The sequence below is a fragment of the Mustelus asterias genome, unplaced genomic scaffold (genome assembly GCF_964213995.1).
Source record: "Mustelus asterias unplaced genomic scaffold, sMusAst1.hap1.1 HAP1_SCAFFOLD_1843, whole genome shotgun sequence".
Lineage (NCBI taxonomy): Eukaryota > Metazoa > Chordata > Chondrichthyes > Carcharhiniformes > Triakidae > Mustelus > Mustelus asterias.
The window spans coordinates 23,951-44,771 of NW_027591788.1; the positions used below are offsets into that span (position 1 = coordinate 23,951).

Here is a 20,821-nt window from a genome sequence, read left to right on the forward strand (position 1 = left end):
GACTCAAGAACAGCTTCTTCCCTGCTGCTGTCAGACTTTTGAATGGACCTACCTCGCATTAAGTTGACCTTTCTCTACACCCGAGCTGTGACTGTAACACTACATTCTGCACTCTCTCCTTTCCTTCTCTATGAACGGTATGCTTTGTCTGTATAGCGCGCAAGAAACAATACTTTCAGTGTATACCAATACACGTGACAATAATAAATCAAATCAAATCAAAAATTGATAGGTTATCACAGGTATAAAAGAGGGGGGACAACAAGAGAACGACTGAAGAACTGCCACTCATCGAGCGGGAGAGAGAGAGCAGCTCTCAACTCTGCCAGCTTCAGATATCTCTTCAGAGAATGGCCCATCTGACTAGCGAGAGGTACCAAATCAGAAAGAATTTACAGACAGAGGAATCAACAGAGGAACTCTAAAGGATTCCAAAAGCCACAAAACCTGGTTGTATTTTTTTTTAGAGTGATGGAATTGTATTATTATATTTTTGATGAATGAATGATCCTTGTATTTATTTGAACAGCATTCCAGTAGAATCTAATTTTATTCGATGTGTTACTTGTACTTATTTGAACAGCATTCCAGTAGAATCTTATTTTGTTCGATGCGTTACTTGTTTAGTTAAACCTCCCGTTTAGTTTAATTGGTGGAGTAGTGGATGAGGTGGAGGGCTGTTGTAGGCTGCAAAGAGACATAGATAGGATGCAAAGCTGGGCTGAAAAATGGCAAATGGAGTTTAACCCTGATAAATGTGAGGTGATTCATTTTGGTAGGACTAATTTAAACGTGGATTACAGGGTCAAAGGTAGGGTTCTGAAGACTGTGGAGGAACAGAGAGATCTTGGGGTCCATATCCACAGATCTCTAAAGGTTGCCACTCAAGTGGATAGAGCTGTGAAGAAGGCCTATAGTGTGTTAGCTTTTATTAACAGGGGGTTGGAGTTTAAGAGCCGTGGGGTTATGCTGCAACTGTACAGGACCTTGGTGAGACCACATTTGGAATATTGTGTGCAGTTCTGGTCACCTCACTATAGGAAGGATGTGGAAGCGCTGGAAAGAGTGCAGAGGAGATTTACCAGGATGCTGCCTGGTTTGGAGGGTAGGTCATATGAGGAAAGGTTGAGGGAGCTCGGGCTGTTCTCTCTGGAGCGGAGGAGGCTGAGGGGAGACTTAATAGAGGTTTATAAAATGATGAAGGGGATAGATAGAGTGAACGTTCAAAGACTATTTCCTCGGGTGGATGGAGCTATTACAAGGGGGCATAACTATAGGGTTCATGGTGGGAGATATAGGAAGGATATCAGAGGTAGGTTCTTTACGCAGAGAGTGGTTGGGGTGTGGAATGGACTGCCTGCAGTGATAGTGGAGTCAGACACTTTAGGAACATTTAAGCGGTTATTGGATAGGCACATGGAGCACACCAGGATGATAGGGAGTGGGATAGCTTGATCTTGGTTTCAGATAAAGCTCGGCACAACATCGTGGGCCGAAGGGCCTGTTCTGTGCTGTACTGTTCTATGTTCTAGATAAACGGTTAAGTGTCCATTGTAAAGTGAGGGTCTGTTAATTATCCACTAAACGTTACTGGAGGACAGTTCACACCTTTCCACACACTTTTAACAGATCATATACTTGTAATATAGTGTTCAATTCTGGTCGCCACACTACCAGAAGGATGTGGCGGCTTTGGAGAGGGTACAGAAAAGATTTACCAGGATGTTGCCTGGTATGGAGGGCATTAGCTATGAGGAGAGGTTGGAGAAACTTGGTTTGTTCTCACTGGAGGTTGAGGGGTGACCTGATAGAAGTCTACAAGATTATGAGGGACAGAGTGGATAGTCAGAAGCTTTTTCCCAGGGTGGAAGAGTCAATTATTAGCCACGTGAATGGAGTGGGAATGGAGGGATACAAAAGAATGGTCTAGTTTGGACCAGGGAGCGGCACGGGCTTGGAGGGCCGAAGGGCCTGTTTCTGTGATCATAGAAATCATAGAAACCCTACAGTGCAGAAGGAGGCCATTCGGCCCATCGAGTCTGCACCGACCACAATCCCACCCAGGCCCTACCCCCACATATTTTACCCGCTAATCCCTCTAACCTACGCATCCCAGGACTCTAAGGGGCAATTTTTAACCTGGCCAATCAACCTAACCCGCACATCTTTGGACTGTGGGAGGAAACCGGAGCACCCGGAGGAAACCCACGCAGACACGAGGAGAATGTGCAAACTCCGCACAGACAGTGACCCGGGCCGGGATGTATTGTTGTTTGTTTGTTTACTAGGGGGCACAGGTTTAAGGTGCGAGGGGCAAGGTTTAAAGGAGATGCACGAGGCAGGTTTTTTACAGAGGGTGGTGGGTGCCTGGAACTCGCTGCCGCGGGGAGGTAGTGGAAGCGGATACGGTAGTAACTTTCAAGGGGCATCTGGACAAATATATGAATAGGGATGGGAATAGAGGGATACGGTCCCCGGAAGGGTAGGGGGTTTTAGTTCAGATGGGGGCAGCATGGTCGGTGCAGGAGGGCCGAAGGGCCTGATCCTGTGCTGTAATTTTCTTTGTTCTTTTATTGCGAGGCGAGCTTAGGGGAGTCGGCATTACCCAATCAAAAGGGGGTCAACCTCCGCATCATAACATGGCGAAGGAAAATCACAGACTCGCCCAGTTCCACCCCTCACCTGTATCGACGTCGTCATACCAACTCGAAGCCCACGTTCTATATCGGCACAATTCCGACAATAATAGCCCTGGTGCTGTGAGCCAGGTCATGGAGGATGAGGGGGGGAAGGGCAGGGGGAAGGGGGGTTCCCAGCCGCCTCTCACCGTCCTGCTTTCTCTCTCCCTTCCAGTCCATCGTGGGGGTGGCCGGCGGAGCCACGCGGGCAGCTCTCACCATGCACCAGGCCCGACGCGACAACATGGCGGACGTGTCGGCCAAGGACGGCAGCCAGGTAATCCCCGCTTCCCCTCCGCCCCAGCGCGGGGCAGTGCGTGCGTGTGCATATTACCCGTGCGGTGAGGGGTAGTTGGGCACGTGCGTGATCGCACGGGTGTCGCCTTGCGCGCGGGGGGGTGGGAAGTGCGGGACAAGGAAAGCGGAAGAGGGGGAACAATGGCGCTCGATCACCCGTGCCCCGTGTTTCGACAGAGTGACGCGCGCACTGTGGCGCCTAACTCCCTGTTGCTCAGTGTGTGTTTATGCGTCTCTGTCTCTCTCGCGATATAGTAAGAAGTCTCACAACACCAGGTTGAAGTCCAACAGGTTTATTTGGTAGCACGAGCTTTCGGAGCGCTGCTCCTTCGTCAGGTAAATGGGAGTTCTGTTCGCAAACAGGGCATATAAAGACACAAACTCAATTTACAAAATAATGGTTGGAATGCGAGTCTTTACAGGTAATCAAGTCTTAAAGGTACAGACAATGTGAGTGGAGAGAGGGTTAAGCACAGGTTAAAGAGATGTGTATTGTCTCCAGACAGGACAGTTAGTGAGATTTTGCAAGCCCAGGCAAGTCGTGGGGGTTACCGATAGTGTGACATGAACCCAAGATCCTGGTTGAGGCCGTCCTCATGTGTGCGGAACTTGGCTATCAGTTTCTGCTCAGCGACTCTGCGCTGTCGTGTGTCGTGAAGGCCGCCTTGGAGAATGTTTACCCGAAGATCAGAGGCTGAATGCCCGTGACTGCTGAAGTGTTCCCCGACTGGAAGGGAACACACCTGCCTGGTGATTGTCGAGCGGTGTTCATTCATCCGTGTCGTAGCGAACATTCGGCCTCTGATCTTCGGGTAAGCATTCTCCAAGGCGGCCTTCACGACACACGACAGCGCAGAGTCGCTGAGCAGAGACTGATAGCCAAGTTCCGCACACACGAGGACGGCCTCAACCGGGATATTGGGTTCATGTCACACTATCTGTAACCCCCACGACTTGCCTGGGCTTGCAAAATCTCACTAACTGTCCTGTCTGGAGACAATACACATCTCTTTAACCTGTGCTTAACCCTCTCTCCACTCACATTGTCTGTACCTTTAAGACTTGATTACCTGTAAAGACTCGCATTCCAACCCATTATTCTGTAAATTGAGTTTGTGCCTTTATATGCCCTGTTTGTGAACAGAATTCCCACTCTCCTGACGAAGGAGCAGCGCTCCGAAAGCTCGTGCTACCAAATAAACCTGTTGGACTTTAACCTGACTTCCTACTGTGCCCACCCCAGTCCAACGCCGGCAACTCCACATCATCTCTCGATATAATTCAGGTCAGAAACTCGGCAGACGTTCTACTCCAGCAAGGCGAAAAGCCTTGCTTTCCGCTCGCCAGCAGGATTTCCAACACCAGGGAGAGAGAGAATCGCTGCTTTCAGTCTGACGTCCATTCCCCTTCTGAAAAAACTAAGCCAAGCAGAAAATAAAACCTTAAATTCACAAGTGTTATAGTCCACTATATCCCTAATAAATCAAATCAAATCAAATCCTTTTCCTTCTCCTCTCTGTACTCTATGAACGGTATGCTTTGTCTGTAGAGCGCGCGGGAAACAATACTTTTCACTGTATCCCGATACATGTGACAATAAATCGAATCCAATCAAATCAGGGTCATAAAACAACTCCCAGAATGTACCAGAAATAAACGAAACCACATGGTAGGTTGTTGGATAAGGTTAAATCTCACGGGATCCAGGGTGAGGTATCTAAATGGATACAAAATTGGCTTCTTGACAGAAGCCAGAGGGTGGTTGTCGAGGGTTGTTTTTCAAACTGGAGACCTGTGACCAGCGGTGTGCCTCAGGGATCAGTGCTGGGCCCACTGTTATTTGTCATTTATATTCATGATTTGGATAAGAATATAGGGGGCATGGTTAGTAAGTTTGCAGATGACGCCAAGGCACAGTGGACAGTGAGGAAGGTTATCTCCAATTGCAACGGGATCTTGATCAATTGGGCCAGTGGGCTGACGAATGGCAGATGGAGTTTAATTTAGACAAATGCGAGGTGATGCATTTTGGTCGATCGAACCAGGGCAGGACTTACTCAGTTAATGGTCGGGCGTTGGGGAGAGTTACAGAACAAAGAGATCTAGGGGTACAGGTTCATAGCTCCTTGAAAGTGGAGTCACAGGTGGACAGAGTGGTGAAGAAGGCATTCGGCATGCTTGGTTTCATCGGTCAGAATATTAAATACAGGAGTTGGGACGTCTTGTTGAAGTTGTACAAGATATTGGTAAGGCCACACACTTGGAATACTGTGTGCAGTTCTGGTCACCCTATTATAGAAAGGATATTATTAAACTAGAAAGAGTGCAGAAAAGATTTACTAGGATGCTACCGGGACTTGATGGATTGAGTTATAAGGAGAGGCTGAATAGACTGGGACTTTTTTCTCTGGAGCGTAGGAGGCTGAGGGGTGATCTTATAGAGGTCTATAAAATAATGAGGGGCACAGATCAGCTAGATAGTCAATATCTTTTCTCAAAGGTAGGGGAGTCTAAAACTAGAGGGTGTAGGTTTAAGGTGAGAGGGGAGAGATACAAAAGGGTCCAGAGGGGCAATCTTTTCACAGAGGGTGGTGAGTGTCTGGAACAAGCTGCCAGTAGTAGAAGCACATACAATTTTATCTTTTAAAAAGCATTTAGATAGTCACATGGGTACGATGGGTATAGAGGGATATGGGCCAAATGTGGGCAATTGGGATTAGCTTAGGGGTTTTTAAAAAAAAGCATGGACAAGTTGGGCCGAAGGGCCTGTTTCCATGCTGTAAACCTCTGACTCTGAGCCATTGAAGGAACAACAAAAGGGCCTCTAGCAAACAGCCCAGCAGCAATGAAAAACAAACCCAAAGCTGTGATAGCTGCAGAGAACAGGATTAAAAAAATAATACGGGACACTAACGCCACTCTCTCTCTCCACAGGAGACCCTGGTGAATTTAGCTGGCCTCCTGTTTAGCCTCATCCTCACCCCCCTGGTCACTGACAACACGCCGTACGTAAGCAACCCTGGCTCTCGGCGGGGGTGGAGGGGTGGGGGGGTGGAGGGGGGGGGGGGGACGAAACCAGGGTGATGGTTTTAAGTATGCAGGTACAACAGATAATGAAGAGTGTGTGGAATGTTGCCATTTATAGCGAGAGGAATAGAATATAAAGATAAGGAAGGACTATGCCCTCTATATAAAGATAGAGCGGCACGGTGGCACAGTGGGTTAGCACTGCTGCTTCACAGCTCCGGGGACCTGGGTTCGATTCCCGGCTCGGGTCACCGTCTGTGTGGAGTCTGCACATTCTCCTCGTGTCTGCGTGGGTTTCCTCCGGGTGCTCCGGTTTCCTCCCACAGTCCAAAGATGTGCGGGTTAGGTTGATTGGCCAGGTTAAAAATTGCCCCTTAGAGCCCTGAGATGCGTAGGTTAGAGGGATTAGCGGGTAAAATATGTGGGGGTAGGGCCTGGGTGGGATAGTGGTCGGTGCAGACTCGATGGGCCGAATGGCCTCCTTCTGCACTGTAGGGTTTCTATGATGATTCTATGAAGTATTGTTGCAACTATACAAGGCATTGGTGAGGCTGCACCTGGAGTATTTTGCACAGTTTTAGTCCCCCCTATTTAAAGGACAAAGAAGATTACAGCACAGGAACAGGCCCTTCGGCCCCTCCTGCACCGACCATGCTGCCCCCGACTGAACTAAAACCCCCTACCCTTCCGGGGACCGTATCCCTCTATTCCCATCCTATTCATGTATTTGTCGAGACGCCCCTTAAAACTCACGACCGTATCCGCTTCCACTACCTCCCCCGGCAGCGAGTTCCAGGCACCCACCACCCTCTGTGTAAAAAATCTGCCTCGTACATCCCCTTTAAACCTTGCCCCTCGCACCTTAAACCTGTGCCCCCCGAGTAATTGACTCTTCCACCCTGGGGGGAAAAGCTTCTGACTCTCCACTCTGTCCCTCATAATCTTGTAGACTTCTATCAGGTCTCCCCTCAACCTCCAGTGAGAACAAACCAAGTTTCTCCAACCTCTCCTTAGAGCTAATGCCCCCCATACCAAGGGCAACATTCTGGTAAATCTTTTCTGTACCCTCTCCAAAGCCTCCACATCCTTCTGGTAGTGCGGCGACCAGAATTGAACACTATATTCCCAAGTGCGGCCTAACTAAGGTTCTGTAAAGCTGCCAACATGACTTGCCAATTTTTAAACTCAACACCCCAATTTGAGAGAAGATGTAGTGGTATTGGAGGCAGCTCAGGAGGTTCACTGGATCGATTCCAGAGATGAGGGGTTCGTCGTACGAGGAGAGAGTGAACAGTTCAGGCCGACACTCTCTGGAATTGAGAAGAATGAGGGGAGATCAGATTGAGGTAGACAAGATGGTAAAAGGTGTGGATAAAGTAGACGGGGAGCGGATGCTTCCTCTTGTGGGGAATTCGAGGACTGGGAGAGGTCATCGTCTTAGGATAAGGGGTCGCAAATTTAAAACAGAGTTGGAGGAGAAACAACTTCTCCCAAAGGTGCTGTGAATCTGTAGAATTCGCTCCCCCAGAGTGCACTGGATGCTGGGACAGTCAGTACATTGAAGAGGGAGTTGGACAGATTGTTAATTGGGTTGAAGGGTTACAGGGAGAAGGCAGGAAAATGGGGATGTGCAGCATATCAGCCATGGCAGAGCGAACTCGATGGGCCGAATGGCCTCATTCTGCTCCTATATCTTATGCACTTGCGAACTTATTGATACAATCAGCAAAGACACAGGACAAAGGGAGGTGGGGTAGCGGAGATAATTGGGATGTTCCGAGGATTGGGAAGATTGGCAATGTAGAGGATCAGAAGGACCTTGGGGTCCGGGTCCATAGGACTCTTAAATCGGCCTCGCAGGTGGAGGATGCGGTCAAGAAGGCGTACGGCGTACTAGCCTTCATTAATTGAGGGATTGAGTTTAGGAGTCGGGAGATAATGCTGCAGCTTTATAGGACCCTGGTTAGACCCCACTTGGAGTACTGCGCGCAGTTCTGGTCACCTCATTACAGGAAAGATGTTGAAGCCATTGAAAGGGTGCAGAGGAGATTTACAAGGATGTTGCCTGGATTGGGGGGCATGCCTTATGAGGATAGGTTGAGGGAGCTTGGTCTCTTCTCCCTGGAGAGACGAAGGATGAGAGGTGACCTGATAGAGGTTTACAAGATGTTGAGAGGTCTGGATAGGGTAGACTCTCAGAGGCTATTTCCAAGGGCTGAAATGGTTGCTACGAGAGGACACAGGTTTAAGGTGCTGGGGGGTAGGTACAGAGGAGATGTCAGGGGTAAGTTTTTCACTCAGAGGGTGGTGGGTGAGTGGAATCGGCTGACGTCGGTGGTGGTGGAGGCAAACTCGTTGGGGTCTTTTAAGAGACTTCTGGATGAGTACATGGGATTTAATGGGATTGAGGGCTATAGATAGGCCTAGAGGTGGGGATGTGATCAGCGCAACTTGTGGGCCGAAGGGCCTGTTTGTGCTGTGGCTTTCTATGTTCTATGTTCTAAATTGGCGCGCGTGAGGGAGAGGGCGTGGGATTCTGCCCTCCAGCCGGAATGTCGGATAGGGGGCGGGGGGGGGTGTTGGGTGTGGGAAGGCGGGGGAGCAGACACGGTGAGGATTCCCCCCCCCCACTACCGACTCAACCAAACCAGGACTGACCCAGAGAGCAGGGAACCCAGTCCCCGTAGGCGGTCCGGAGGCGGGGGGGGGGGGGGGGGGGGGGGGGGGGGGGGGGAGGATAGACGCGGGGGAAATTCCTTGGGGACGGTCGAAGGGTCAGGTCGTGAATCCATTCAACAGTCGTGGAAGAGAGATGGGATCCACTGGCGGGGGAAATGGGGAGGAGGTGGGAATTCTGAGACAGAGGGGGTGGGGGGGAATGGGGGGGGGGGGTTTGGGGTTGGCGGGGGTTGGGGGACGAGGGGGGGGCGAATTCTGGTTGGGGACTGCAGTTGTACAGGGCGTTGGTGAGGCCACACCTGGGGTACTGTGCACAATTTTGGTCTCCTTGTCTGAGGAAGGCGGATAATTATTTGAATGGGGTGTAAATTGAGAGAGGGCGGATACTCAGTGAGACCTTGGAGTCCTGGTGCATCAGTCGCTGAGAGTAAGCGCGCAGGTACAGCGGGCAGTAAAGAAGGATAATGGTCTGTTGGTCTTCACAGCGAGAGGATTGGAGTTTAGGGATAGGGATGTTTTGCTGCAATTGTACAGGGCGTTGGTGAGGCCACACCTGGAGTATTGTGGGCAGTTCTGGTCTCCTTATCTGAGGAAGGATGTCCTTGTATAGAGGGAGCGCAGCGAAGGTTTACCAGGCCGATTCCTGGGATGGGAGGTCTGTCACATGAGGAGAGACTGAGTGGGTTAGGATTATATTCACTGGAGTTTGGAAGAGTGAGAGGGGATCTGATAGAAACTTATAAAATTCACACAGGGTTCGACAGGGTGGATTCAGAAAGAATGTTCCCGATGGTGGGGGGAATCCAGAACCAGGGGGGGTTTGAGGATAAGGGGGGAACCTTTTGGGACTGAGGTGGGAGAAATGTCTTCACCCAGAGGGTGGCGAATGTGTGGAATTCACTCCCACAGAAAGTAGTTGAGGACAAAACGTTGTGTGGTTTCAGGATGAAATGGGATCTGGATCTTGGGGCGAAAGGGATGGAGGGATATCGGGGGGGAAGGGGGGGGATCAGGATATTGAATTGGATGATCAGGGAGAGAGCGGGGCAGTGGGATTAGTTTGGGGTTTGATACAGGGCTATGGGGAGAGAGTGGGGCAGTGGGATTAGTTTGGGATTGATACAGGGCTATGGGGAGAGAGCGGGGCAGTGGGATTAGTTTGGGGATTGATACAGGGCTATGGGGAGAGAGCGGAGCAGTGGGATTAGTTTGGGATTGATACAGGGCTATGGGGAGAGAGCGGGGCAGTGGGATTAGTTTGGGGGTTGATACAGGGCTATGGGGAGAGAGTGGGGCAGTGGGATTAGTTTGGGAATTGATACAGGGCTATGGGGAGAGCGCGGGGCAGTGGGATTAGTTTGGGGATTGATACAGGGCTATGGGGAGAGAGCGGGGCAGTGGGATTAGATTGGGGATTGATACAGGGCTATGGGGAGAGAGCGGGGCAGTGGGATTAGTTTGGGGATTGATACAGGGCTGTGGGGAGAGAGCGGGGCAGGGGAGCTCACGGCCATTACAGACTCACTCAGTTCACCATTACTGCCCCTACAGCCTCACCTACCTGCTGTACACCCTGTTCACCTTGCTGCATCTCTATGCCAACTACCGTGCCGTCAGAGCAGTGGTGATGGAAACTCTAAACCAGTCCCGTCTCCGGCTGCTTGTTGACGACTTCTTCAGAATGGACAAGATTCCTCCGCCCAGCTCCGTGAATCTTCGAGAACCTCTCTTTCCGGGTGAGTGCTGAGGGAGCGCCGCACTGTGGGAGGGTCAGTGCTGAGGGAGCGCCGCACTGTGGGAGGGTCAGTGCTGAGGGAGCGCCGCACTGTGGGAGGGTCAGTGCTGAGGGAGCGCCGCACTGTGGGAGGGTCAGTGCTGAGGGAGCGCCGCACTGTGGGAGGGTCAGTGCTGAGGGAGCGCCGCACTGTGGGAGGGTCAGTGCTGAGGGAGCGCCGCACTGTGGGAGGGTCAGTGCTGAGGGAGCACCGCACTGTGGGAGGGTCAGTGCTGAGGGAGCACCGCACTGTGGGAGGGTCAGTGCTGAGGGAGCGCCGCACTGTGGAAGGGTCAGTGCTGAGCGAGCGCCGCACTGTGGGAGGGTCAGTGCTGAGGGAGCGCCGCACTGTGGGAGGGTTAGTGCTGAGGGAGCGCCGCACTGTGGGAGGGTCAGTGCTGAGGGAGCGCCGCACTGTGGGAGGGTCAGTGCTGAGGGAGCGCCGCACTGTGGGAGGGTCAGTGCTGAGGGAGCGCCGCACTGTGGGAGGGTCAGTGCTGAGGGAGCGCCGCACTGTGGGAGGGTCAGTGCTGAGGGAGCGCCGCACTGTGGGAGGGTCAGTGCTGAGGGAGCGCCGCACTGTGGGAGGGTCAGTGCTGAGGGAGCGCCGCACTGTGGGAGGGTCAGTGCTGAGGGAGCGCCGCACTGTGGGAGGGTCAGTGCTGAGGGAGCGCCGCACTGTGGGAGGGTCAGTGCTGAGGGAGCGCCGCACTGTGGGAGGGTCAGTGCTGAGGGAGCGCCGCACTGTGGGAGGGTCAGTGCTGAGGGAGCGCCGCACTGTGGGGGGGTCAGTGCTGAGGGAGCGCCGCACTGTGGGGGGGTCAGTGCTGAGGGAGCGCCGCACTGTGGGAGGGTCAGTGCTGAGGGAGCGCCGCACTGTGGGAGGGTCAGTGCTGAGGGAGCGCCGCACTGTGGGGGGGTCAGTGCTGAGGGAGCGCCGCACTGTGGGGGGGTCAGTGCTGAGGGAGCGCCGCACTGTGGGAGGGTCAGTGCTGAGGGAGCACCGCACTGTGGGAGGGTCAGTGCTGAGGGAGCGCCGCACTGTGGGGGGGTCAGTGCTGAGGGAGCGCCGCACTGTGGGAGGGTCAGTGCTGAGGGAGCGCCGCACTGTGGGAGGGTCAGTGCTCCTTTAAGGTTAACCACAGTGCTTGTATCTGTCGTAGCTTTTCAGAGGAGATTCTCCATTAGACTCGGAACATCTCTCGACTCAATCTTCCACAGGTCAGTGACATTTCACAAATCCTTGTCACTTTTACATTGCATTTGTATACAAGGCACTCCCTCCAAACTCATCCATTAGATTCCAGTCTGTAACTCACTCCCGGGTATCTGTTATTCTATATATAAACCACCCCGAACCCTTCGATTAGATTCCAGTCTGTAACTCACTCCCGGGTATCTGTTGTTCTATATATAAACCACCCCGAACCCTTCGATTAGATTCCAGTCTGTAACTCACTCCCGGGTATCTGTTGTTCTATATATTCTATAAACCACTCCTCTCTCTATCTGTCTCTTTCCGTGACAGCACTTATGAATATCAAAGAGCAACAGAGAACAACACAAAGAACTACTTACTGGGAGTGAACCAAAATACAGGTTGGTTTGAATCTGTTCCCAGAGGGGGGAAAGGACAGTGTATCTAACGCACTGTGACACCCGGTCCCAGAGGGGGGAAAGGACAGTGTATCTAACGCACTGTGACACCCGGTCCCAGAGGGGGGAAAGGACAGTGTATCTAACGCACTGTGACACCCGGTCCCAGAGGGGGAAAGGACAGTGTACCTAACGCACTGTGACACCCGGTCCCAGAGGGGGGAAAGGACAGTGTATCTAACGCACTGTGACACCCGGTCCCAGAGGGGGAAAGGACAGTGTATCTAACGCACTGTGACACCCGGTCCCAGAGGGGGGAAAGGACAGTGTATCTAACGCACTGTGACACCCGGTCCCAGAGGGGGAAAGGACAGTGTATCTAACGCACTGTGACACCCGGTCCCAGAGGGGGACAGGACAGTGTATCTAACGCACTGTGACACCCGGTCCCAGAGGGGGAAAGGACAGTGTATCTAACGCACTGTGACACCCGGTCCCAGAGGGGGAAAGGACAGTGTATCTAACGCACTGTGACACCCGGTCCCAGAGGGGGAAAGGACAGTGTATCTAACGCACTGTGACACCCGGTCCCAGAGGGGGAAAGGACAGTGTATCTAACGCACTGTGATACCCGGTCCCAGAGGGGGAAAGGACAGTGTATCTAACGCACTGTGACACCCGGTCCCAGAGGGGGAAAGGACAGTGTATCTAACGCACTGTGACACCCGGTCCCAGAGGGGGAAAGGACAGTGTATCTAACTGACTGCCCTCGGTACTGTTTTAAGGTGTGCTGTGCATCACTCTGAGGGACGGAGCGGGGAGCGTTGACATGGTGGAAAGCTGTTTTCACGCCGAGATCTTGTATCAACTCCTGTACCAGGATGTCAGCTCATTCCGGGTGCAAAAGGCCGCCTTCCTTGACTTGCAAACCACAGTTAAATCTGGTGAGATTATCCCTCTCCCCCTCATTTCTCTCCTCTGCCTCATTCCCCTCCCAGATCCTCCCTTCTCCTATTGGCAAGGTCACAAAATACTTTGATTTGATTTATTATTGTCACGTGTATCGGGATCCAGTGAAAAGTATTGTTTCTTGCGCGCTGTACAGACAAAGCATACCGTTCATAGAGAAGGAAAGGCGAGGGTGCAGAATGTAGTGTCACAGTCACAGCTCGGGGTGTAGAGAAAGATCAGCTCAATGCGAGGTAGGTCCATTCAAAAGCAGCAGGGAAGAAGCTGTTCTTGAGTCGGTCGGTACGTGACCTCAGACTTTTGTATCTTTTTCCCGGCGGAAGAAGGTGGAAGAGAGAATGTCCGGGGGTGTGTGGGGGGGTCCTTGATTATGCCGGCTGCTTTTCCCCGAGGCAGCGGGAAGTGTAGACGGAGTCAATGGATGGGAGGCTGGGGTTTGCGTGATGGGACTGGGCTACATTCACGATCCTTTGTGGTTCCTTGCGGTCTTGGGTCAGAGCAGGAGCCCCAGACTGAGCTGTGATACATCCGGAAAGGATGCTTTCTATGGGGCATCTGTAAAAGTTGGTGAGAGTCGTAGCGGACATGCTGAATATCCTTCGCCTCCTGAGAAAGTAGAGGCGTTGGTGGCGCTTTCTTAACTATAGTGTCGGCGTGGGGGGGACCAGGACAGGTTGTTGGTGATCTGGACACCTAAAAACTTGAAGCTCTCGACCCTTTCTACTTCGTCCCCGTTGATGTAGACAGGGGCAGGTTCTCCTTTACGCTTCCTGAAGTCGATGACAATCTCCTTCGCTTTGTTGACATTGAGGGAGAGATTATTGTTGCCAGTTCACCAGATTCTCTATCTCATTCCTGTTCTCCGTCTCATGGAAACTTCCCACTTCAATCCAATTTGATTGGAGTTATTATTGTCACGTGTATCGGGAGACAGTGAAAAGTATTGTTTCTTGCACGCGAAACAGACAAAGCATACCGTTCATAGAGAAGGAAAGGAGAGAGTGCAGAATGTAGCGTTACAGTCACAGCTCGGGGTGTAGAGAAAGATCAACTTAATGCGAGGTAGGTCCATTCAAAAGTCTGACAGCAGCAGCAGGGAAGAAGCTGTTCTTGAGTCGGTCGGTACGTGACCTCAGACTACCTCTGTCTCTCTCTCTGTCTCCCTCCAGCCCGGGACGAACGACTGTGGGACGCAGTGGCGGCGACGCACCTCTTGGTCGACCGGCTGTTCCCCCGCCTCTTGTCCGAGGCCCGGGCGGCCGGATGGGTGATGGAGCGGAACCACCTGGGTGCGGACGAGTGGAGGGCCCGGTGGCCCCTGGGGGGCAAGAAGAGGCAATGACGGGGGCGGTGGGGGGCAGAGGGGAGGGTGGGCGGGACTGGATCCGGGGAAAATTCCACGTCGGAGGCAAATATTTAACCAACCGCACAAAATCCGAAATCTTTCACCATCTGCGCAGGTGGGAGAGGCAAGCAGAGAGAGAGAATGAGAGGAAGATGGAGGGAGGGAGGGAGGGAGGGAGGATTTAACAGAGGACGAGCGAGAGGAATAGATCCTGAGAAAAGGTGTGAAGGAAAGAGAAACAGAGAGAGAGAGGGAGAGATAGAGTGGACGGAGAGAGAGGGAGAGATAGAGTGGATGGAGAGAGAGGGAGAGAATCGGATGGAGGGCCAATCCACATAAAGATGTGTCGGTGAGGGGGATTGGCCGGCTAAATTGCCCCTTTAGTGACCAAAGATGTGCAGGTTAGGTGGATTGGCCATGCTAAATTGTCCCTTAGTGTCCAAAGATGTGTGGGTTAGGTGGATTGGCCATGCTAAATTGCCCCCTTAGTGTCCAAAGATGTGTAGGTTCGGGGGATTGGCCATGCTAAATTGTCCCTTAGTGACCAAAGATGTGCAGGTTAGGTGGATTGGCCATGCTAAATTGTCCCTTAGTGTCCAAAGATGTGTAGGTTAGATGGATTGGCCATGCTAAATTGCCCCTTAGTGTCCAAAGATGTGCAGGTTCGGGGGATTGGCCATGCTAAATTGCCCCCTTAGTGTCCAAAGATGTGTAGGTTAGGGGGATTGGCCATGCTAAATTGTCCCTTAGTGACCAAAGATGTGCAGGTTAGGTGGATTGGCCATGCTAAATTGCCCCCTTAGTGTCCAAAGATGTGCAGGTTAGGTAGATTGGCCATGCTAAATTGTCCCTTAGTGTCCAAAGATGTGCAGGTTAGGCGGATTGGCCATGCTAAATTGTCCCTTAGTGTCCAAAGATGTGCAGGTTAGGCGGATTGGCCATGCTAAATTGCCCCTTAGTGTCCAAAGATGTGTAGGTGAGATGGATTGGCCGTGCTAAATTGCCCCTTAGTGTCCAAAGATGTGCAGGTTGAGTCAGAAGTGAGAGACGGGCGGAGAGCGGGAAAGCCAGTTTTAATCAGGCAATCGATGGGTGGTTGGGCCTGGACCTTCTCGGAGTGAGTCGATGCTGGGGGGACGTGTCTGGGGGGATTTGGGCGGTCGGTGGGGGTGGGGTTCTGGCCTTAACTGAGGGATATTTACACATACTCTGCGTATCGAAAGCATCCTTCCCGGGTGTATCACAGCCTGGCGTGGGGCCCCCCTGCTCTGCCCGAGACCACACGGAAGTACAAAGGCTCGTGGACGCAGCCCAGTCCCATCACGCAAACCCCCAGCCTCCCGTCCGTCGACTCTGTCTACACTTCCCGCTGCCTCGGGGGAAAAGCAGCCGGCGTAATCGAGGACCCCCCGAGGCACCCCCGGACATTCTCTCTTCCACCTTCTCCCGTCGGGAAAAAGTCTGAGGTCACGTACCGACCGACTCAAGAACAGCTTCTTCCCTGCTGCTTTTGAATGGACCGACCTCGCACTAAGCTGATCTTTCTCTACACCCCGAGCTGTGACTGTAACGCTACATTCTGCACCCTCTCCTTTCCTTCTCTGTGAACGGTATGCTTTGTCCCTAGCTGTGACTGTAACGCTACATTCTGCACTCTCTCCTTTCCTTCTCTATGAACGGTATGCTTTGTCTGTACAGCGCGCGAGAAACAATACTTTTCACTGTATCCCAATACACGTGACAATAATAAATCAAATCCTTTTCCTTCTCCCCTCTGTACTCTATGAACGGTATGCTTTGTCCGTACAACGCGCAAGGAACAATACTTTTCACTGGATCCTAATACATGTCACAACAATAAATCAAATCAAAGATAGTTTTATTGATTCATTGGTGGGACATGGGCGTCGCTCGCTGGCTGGCCGGCTGGCCGGCTAGCCAGTTGGCTGGCTGGCTGGCCGTCTGGACCCAGCATTCACTGCCCATCTCTTGGTCGCCCCTGGAGGGCAGTAGAGAGTCGACCGCGCGGCTGTGGCTCAGGAGTCGGACGCAGGCCCCAGACCAGGGTGAGGACGGGAGATTCCTTCCCTCGGGTTTCCCCTCCCTCCCTCCCTCCCGCCCCCCAGACAGTCGACACGGGCTCCCCAGTGGATTCTTAATTCCCGGATTTTTTTTCCATGGAATTCAAATCCCACCACCTGCCGCGGCGGGCGGGATCGGAAGCCGCCCCACCCACCCAGAGCGCGGCAAGGCCCGTGTTTCAGGACGAATAGTCCAGCGATGGTCCCACAAGGGGGGCGCCGCCTCTCCACTCCTGCTGCTCAGGCTCTTTGCCTGTTGCAACGCGGGAAATCAGATCAACAGCAACCGGCAAAAAGACCGAGTGACCGACCGACTGAATCAGATGTGGAGAGGGCGGCGTTGGACTGGGGTGGGCACAGTAAGAAGTCTCACAACACCAGGTTAAAGTCCAACAGGTTTATTCGGTAGCAAAAGCCACACGAGCTTTCGGAGCGCTGCTCCTTCGTCAGGTGAGTGGGAATTCTGTTCGCAAACAGGGCATATAAAGACACAAACTAAATTTACTAAATAATGGGTGGAATGCGAATCTTTACAGGGAATCAAGTCTGAAAGGTACAGACAGTGTGAGTGGAGAGAGGGTTAAGCACAGGTTAAAGAGATGTGTGTTGTCTCCAGACAGGACAGTGAGTGAGATTCTGCAAGCCCAGGCAAGTGGTGGGGGTTACAGATAGTGTGACATGAACCCAAGGTCCCGGTTGAGGCCGTCCTCGTGTGTGCGGGACCTGCCTGTCAGTTTCTGCAGTAAGATTGTCAACAACGCCAGGTTAAATCCAACCGGTTTATTTGGTAGCAAATGCCATTCGCTTTCGGAGCGCTGCTCCTTCACTGTAGGAAGAGCAGCGCTCCGAAAGCTAATGGCATTAGCAAGGTGGTGGAGGCGGACACACTGGGAACGTTTAAGACTTATCTAGATAGGCACATGAACGGAGTGGGAATGGAGGGATACAAAAGGATGGTCTAGTTTGGACCAGGGAGCGGCACGGGCTTGGAGGGCCGAAGGGCCTGTTCCTGTGCTGTTTTGTTCTTTGTTCTTAGCTACCAAATGAAGGAGCAGCGCTCCGAAAGCTAATGGCATTCGCTACCAAATGAAGGAGCGGCACTCCGAAAGCTAATGGCATTAGCTACCAAATGAAGGAGCGGCACTCCGAAAGCTAATGGCATTAGCTACCAAATGAAGGAGCGGCGTTCCGAAAGCTAATGGCATTAGCTACCAAATGAAGGAGCGGCACTCCGAAAGCTAATGGCATTAGCTACCAAATGAAGGAGCGGCACTCCGAAAGCTAATGGCATTAGCTACCAAATGAAGGAGCAGCGCTCCGAAAGCTAATGGCATTAGCTACCAAATGAAGGAGCAGCACTCCGAAAGCTAATGGCATTAGCTACCAAATGAAGGAGCAGCGCCACGAAAGCTAAAGGCATTAGCTGCCAAATGAAGGAGCAGCGCTCCGAAAGCTAATGGCATTAGCTACCAAATGAAGGAGCAGCACTCCGAAAGCTAATGGCATTAGCTACCAAATGAAGGAGCAGCGCCACGAAAGCTAAAGGCATTAGCTGCCAAATGAAGGAACAGAGCCCCGAAAGCTAATGGCATTAGCTACCAAATGAAGGAGCAGCGCTCCGAAAGCTAATGGCATTAGCTGCCAAATGAAGGAGCAGCGCTCCAAAAGCTAATGGCATTAGCTACCAAATGAAGGAGCAGCGCCACGAAAGCTAATGGCATCAGCTGCCAAATGAAGGAGCAGCGCTCCAAAAGCTAATGGCATTAGCTACCAAATGAAGGAGCAGCGCTCCAAAAGCTAATGGCATTAGCTACCAAATGAAGGAGCAGCGCCCCGAAAGCTAATGGCATTGGCTACCAAATGAAGGAGCAGCACCACGAAAGCTAATGGCATCAGCTGCCAAATGAAGGAGCAGCGCTCCAAAAGCTAATGGCATTAGCTACCAAATGAAGGAGCAGTGTTCCGAAAGCTAATGGCATTAGCTGCCAAATGAAGGAGCGGCGCTCCGAAAGCTAATGGTATCAGCTACCAAATGAAGGAGCGGCACTCCAAAAGCTAATGGCATTTGCTACCAAATAAACCCTGTTGGACTTTAACCTGGTGTTGTTAAAACTGTTACTGTGTTCACCCCAGTCCAACGCCGGCATCTCCACATCGTATCAGTTTCTGCTCAGCGACTCTGCGCCGTCGTGTGTGATGAAGGCCGCCTTGGAGAGAACGCTTACCCGAAGATCAGAGGCCGAATGCCCGTGACCGCTGAAGTGTGTTCCCCGACTGCAAGGGAACATTCTTGCCGGGTGATTGTCGAGCGGTGTTCATTCATCCGTTGTCGTAGCGTCTGCATGGTCTCCCCGATGTACCATGCACGGGACATCCTTCCCTGCAGCGTATCAGGTAGACAACGTTGGCCGAGTTGCAAGTGTAGGTACCGTGTACCTGGTGGGTGACGCCGTCCGGACAGTAGCATTCGGAACAGCATGAAACAAACTCCATGACACCTCTCGGGTGGACCCAAGCCCTCCTTCATTTCTTTGTTGCGATGCTGAAAGCAAGAACAGCAGCGGGCAAAACGACTGTCTGACTGAGTGATGTGGAGATGCCGGCGTTGGACTGGGGTAAACACAGTAAGAAGTTTAACAACACCAGGTTAAAGTCCAACAGGTTTATTTGGTAGCAAAAGCCACACAAGCTTTCGAGGCTCTGAGCCCCTTCTTCAGGTGAGTGGGAATTCTGTTCACAAACAGAACTTATAAGACACAGACTCAATTTACATGAATAATGGTTGGAATGCGAATACTTACAACTAATCCAGTCTTTAAGAAACAAAACAATGGGAGTGGAGAGAGCATCAAGACAGGCTAAAAAGATGTGTATTGTCTCCTTGTGTGTGTTCCGCACACACAAGGACGGCCTCAACCGGGATATTGGGTTTATGTCACACTATTTCACATAAATATTTCTGCTTTTTTCCTCCTGAGTCTTTATCATGCGATCCTAGAATCAGAATTTATGTCACACTATTTGTAACTCCCACAGTTGCGTGGACCTGCAGAGTTTCACTGGCTGTCTTGTCTGGAGACAATACACATCTTTTTAGCCTGTCTTGATGCTCTCTCCACTCCCATTGTTTTGTTTCTTAAAGACTGGATTAGTTGTAAGTATTCGCATTCCAACCATTATTCATGTAAATTGAGTCTGTGTCTTATAAGTTCTGTTTGTGAACAGAATTCCCACTCACCTGAAGAAGGGGCTCAGAGCCTCGAAAGCTTGTGTGGCTTTTGCTACCAAATAAACCTGTTGGACTTTAACCTGGTGTTGTTAAACTTCTGACTGAGTGAGACAGACAGAGAGAGAAAGGTGCCTCCTCCCAGTGTGCCTCGAAACGAGGGATGTGCAGCTTGTCGGGGGGAATAAGGGCCGTGCGGCACTGTCCCCGCTCCCCCTCTTAGTGTCCAAAGATGTGCAGCTTCGGGGGATTGGCCGTGCTAAAATGCCCTCTCCTTCGTGTCCAAAGGTGTGTCGGAGGTTTGAGTCTGAAGTGAGAGACGGGCAGAGAACAAGAAAGGCAGCTTTTATTAACAGGGGGTTGGAGTTTAAGAGCCGTGGGGTTATGCAGCAACTGTACAGGACCTTGGTGAGACCACATTTGGAATATTGTGTGCAGTTCTGGTCACCTCACTATAGGAAGGATGTGGAAGCGCTGGAAAGAGTGCAGAGGAGATTTACCAGGATGCTGCCTGGTTTGGAGGGTAGGTCTTATGAGGAAAGGTTGAGGGAGCTAGGGCTGTTCTCTCTGTAGCGGAGGAGGCTGAGGGGAGACTTAATAGAGGTTTATAAAATGATGAAGGGGATAGATAGAGTGAACGTTCAAAGACTATTTCCTCGGGTGGATGGAGCTATTACAAGGGGGCATAACTATAGGGTTCGTGGTGGGAGATACAGGAAGGATATCAGAGGTAGGTTCTTTACGCAGAGAGTGGTCGGGGTGTGGAATGGACTGCCTGCAGTGATAGTGGAGTCAGACACTTTAGGAACATTTAAGGGGTTATTGGATAGGCACATGGAGCGCACCAGGATGATAGGGAGTGGGATAGCTTGATCTTGGTTTCAGATAAAGCTCGGCACAACATCGTGGGCCGAAGGGCCTGTTCTGTGATGTACTGTTCTATCAGCTGATGGATGGATGGTTGGTTGGGCCTGGAATTTCTCGGAGAGAGTTGACGCTGGCAACGTGGCGGGGGGGGGGGGGGGGGGGGGCGGTGTTTCTGGGGTTCTGACCTTAACTGAGGGATATTTACACATCATAATCGGCCTGTCGAAAGCACCCTTTCCGGTTGGCGTGGGGCCCCTCTTGCTCTGAGACCGAGACGGCAAG

At 51.9% G+C, this 20,821-nt stretch overlaps 1 protein-coding gene across 1 annotated transcript in view; it reads left to right on the plus strand.

Annotated features, from left to right (window-relative positions):
- rusf1 (RUS family member 1) overlaps positions 1 to 14,362 on the plus strand; it is a gene marked incomplete at its 5' end in the record, with an annotated part of 32,074 nt that extends 17,712 nt beyond the window's left edge. The window contains 7 exons of the mRNA XM_078206857.1: positions 2,854 to 2,955; positions 5,910 to 5,980; positions 10,233 to 10,417; positions 11,619 to 11,676; positions 11,984 to 12,054; positions 12,837 to 12,995; positions 14,190 to 14,362. Of these exons, the coding sequence (XP_078062983.1) occupies positions 2,854 to 2,955; positions 5,910 to 5,980; positions 10,233 to 10,417; positions 11,619 to 11,676; positions 11,984 to 12,054; positions 12,837 to 12,995; positions 14,190 to 14,362 (819 nt within the window). The remainder of the gene's footprint in view (positions 1 to 2,853; positions 2,956 to 5,909; positions 5,981 to 10,232; positions 10,418 to 11,618; positions 11,677 to 11,983; positions 12,055 to 12,836; positions 12,996 to 14,189) is intronic.
- Between the last annotated feature and the right edge of the window lie 6,459 nt (positions 14,363 to 20,821).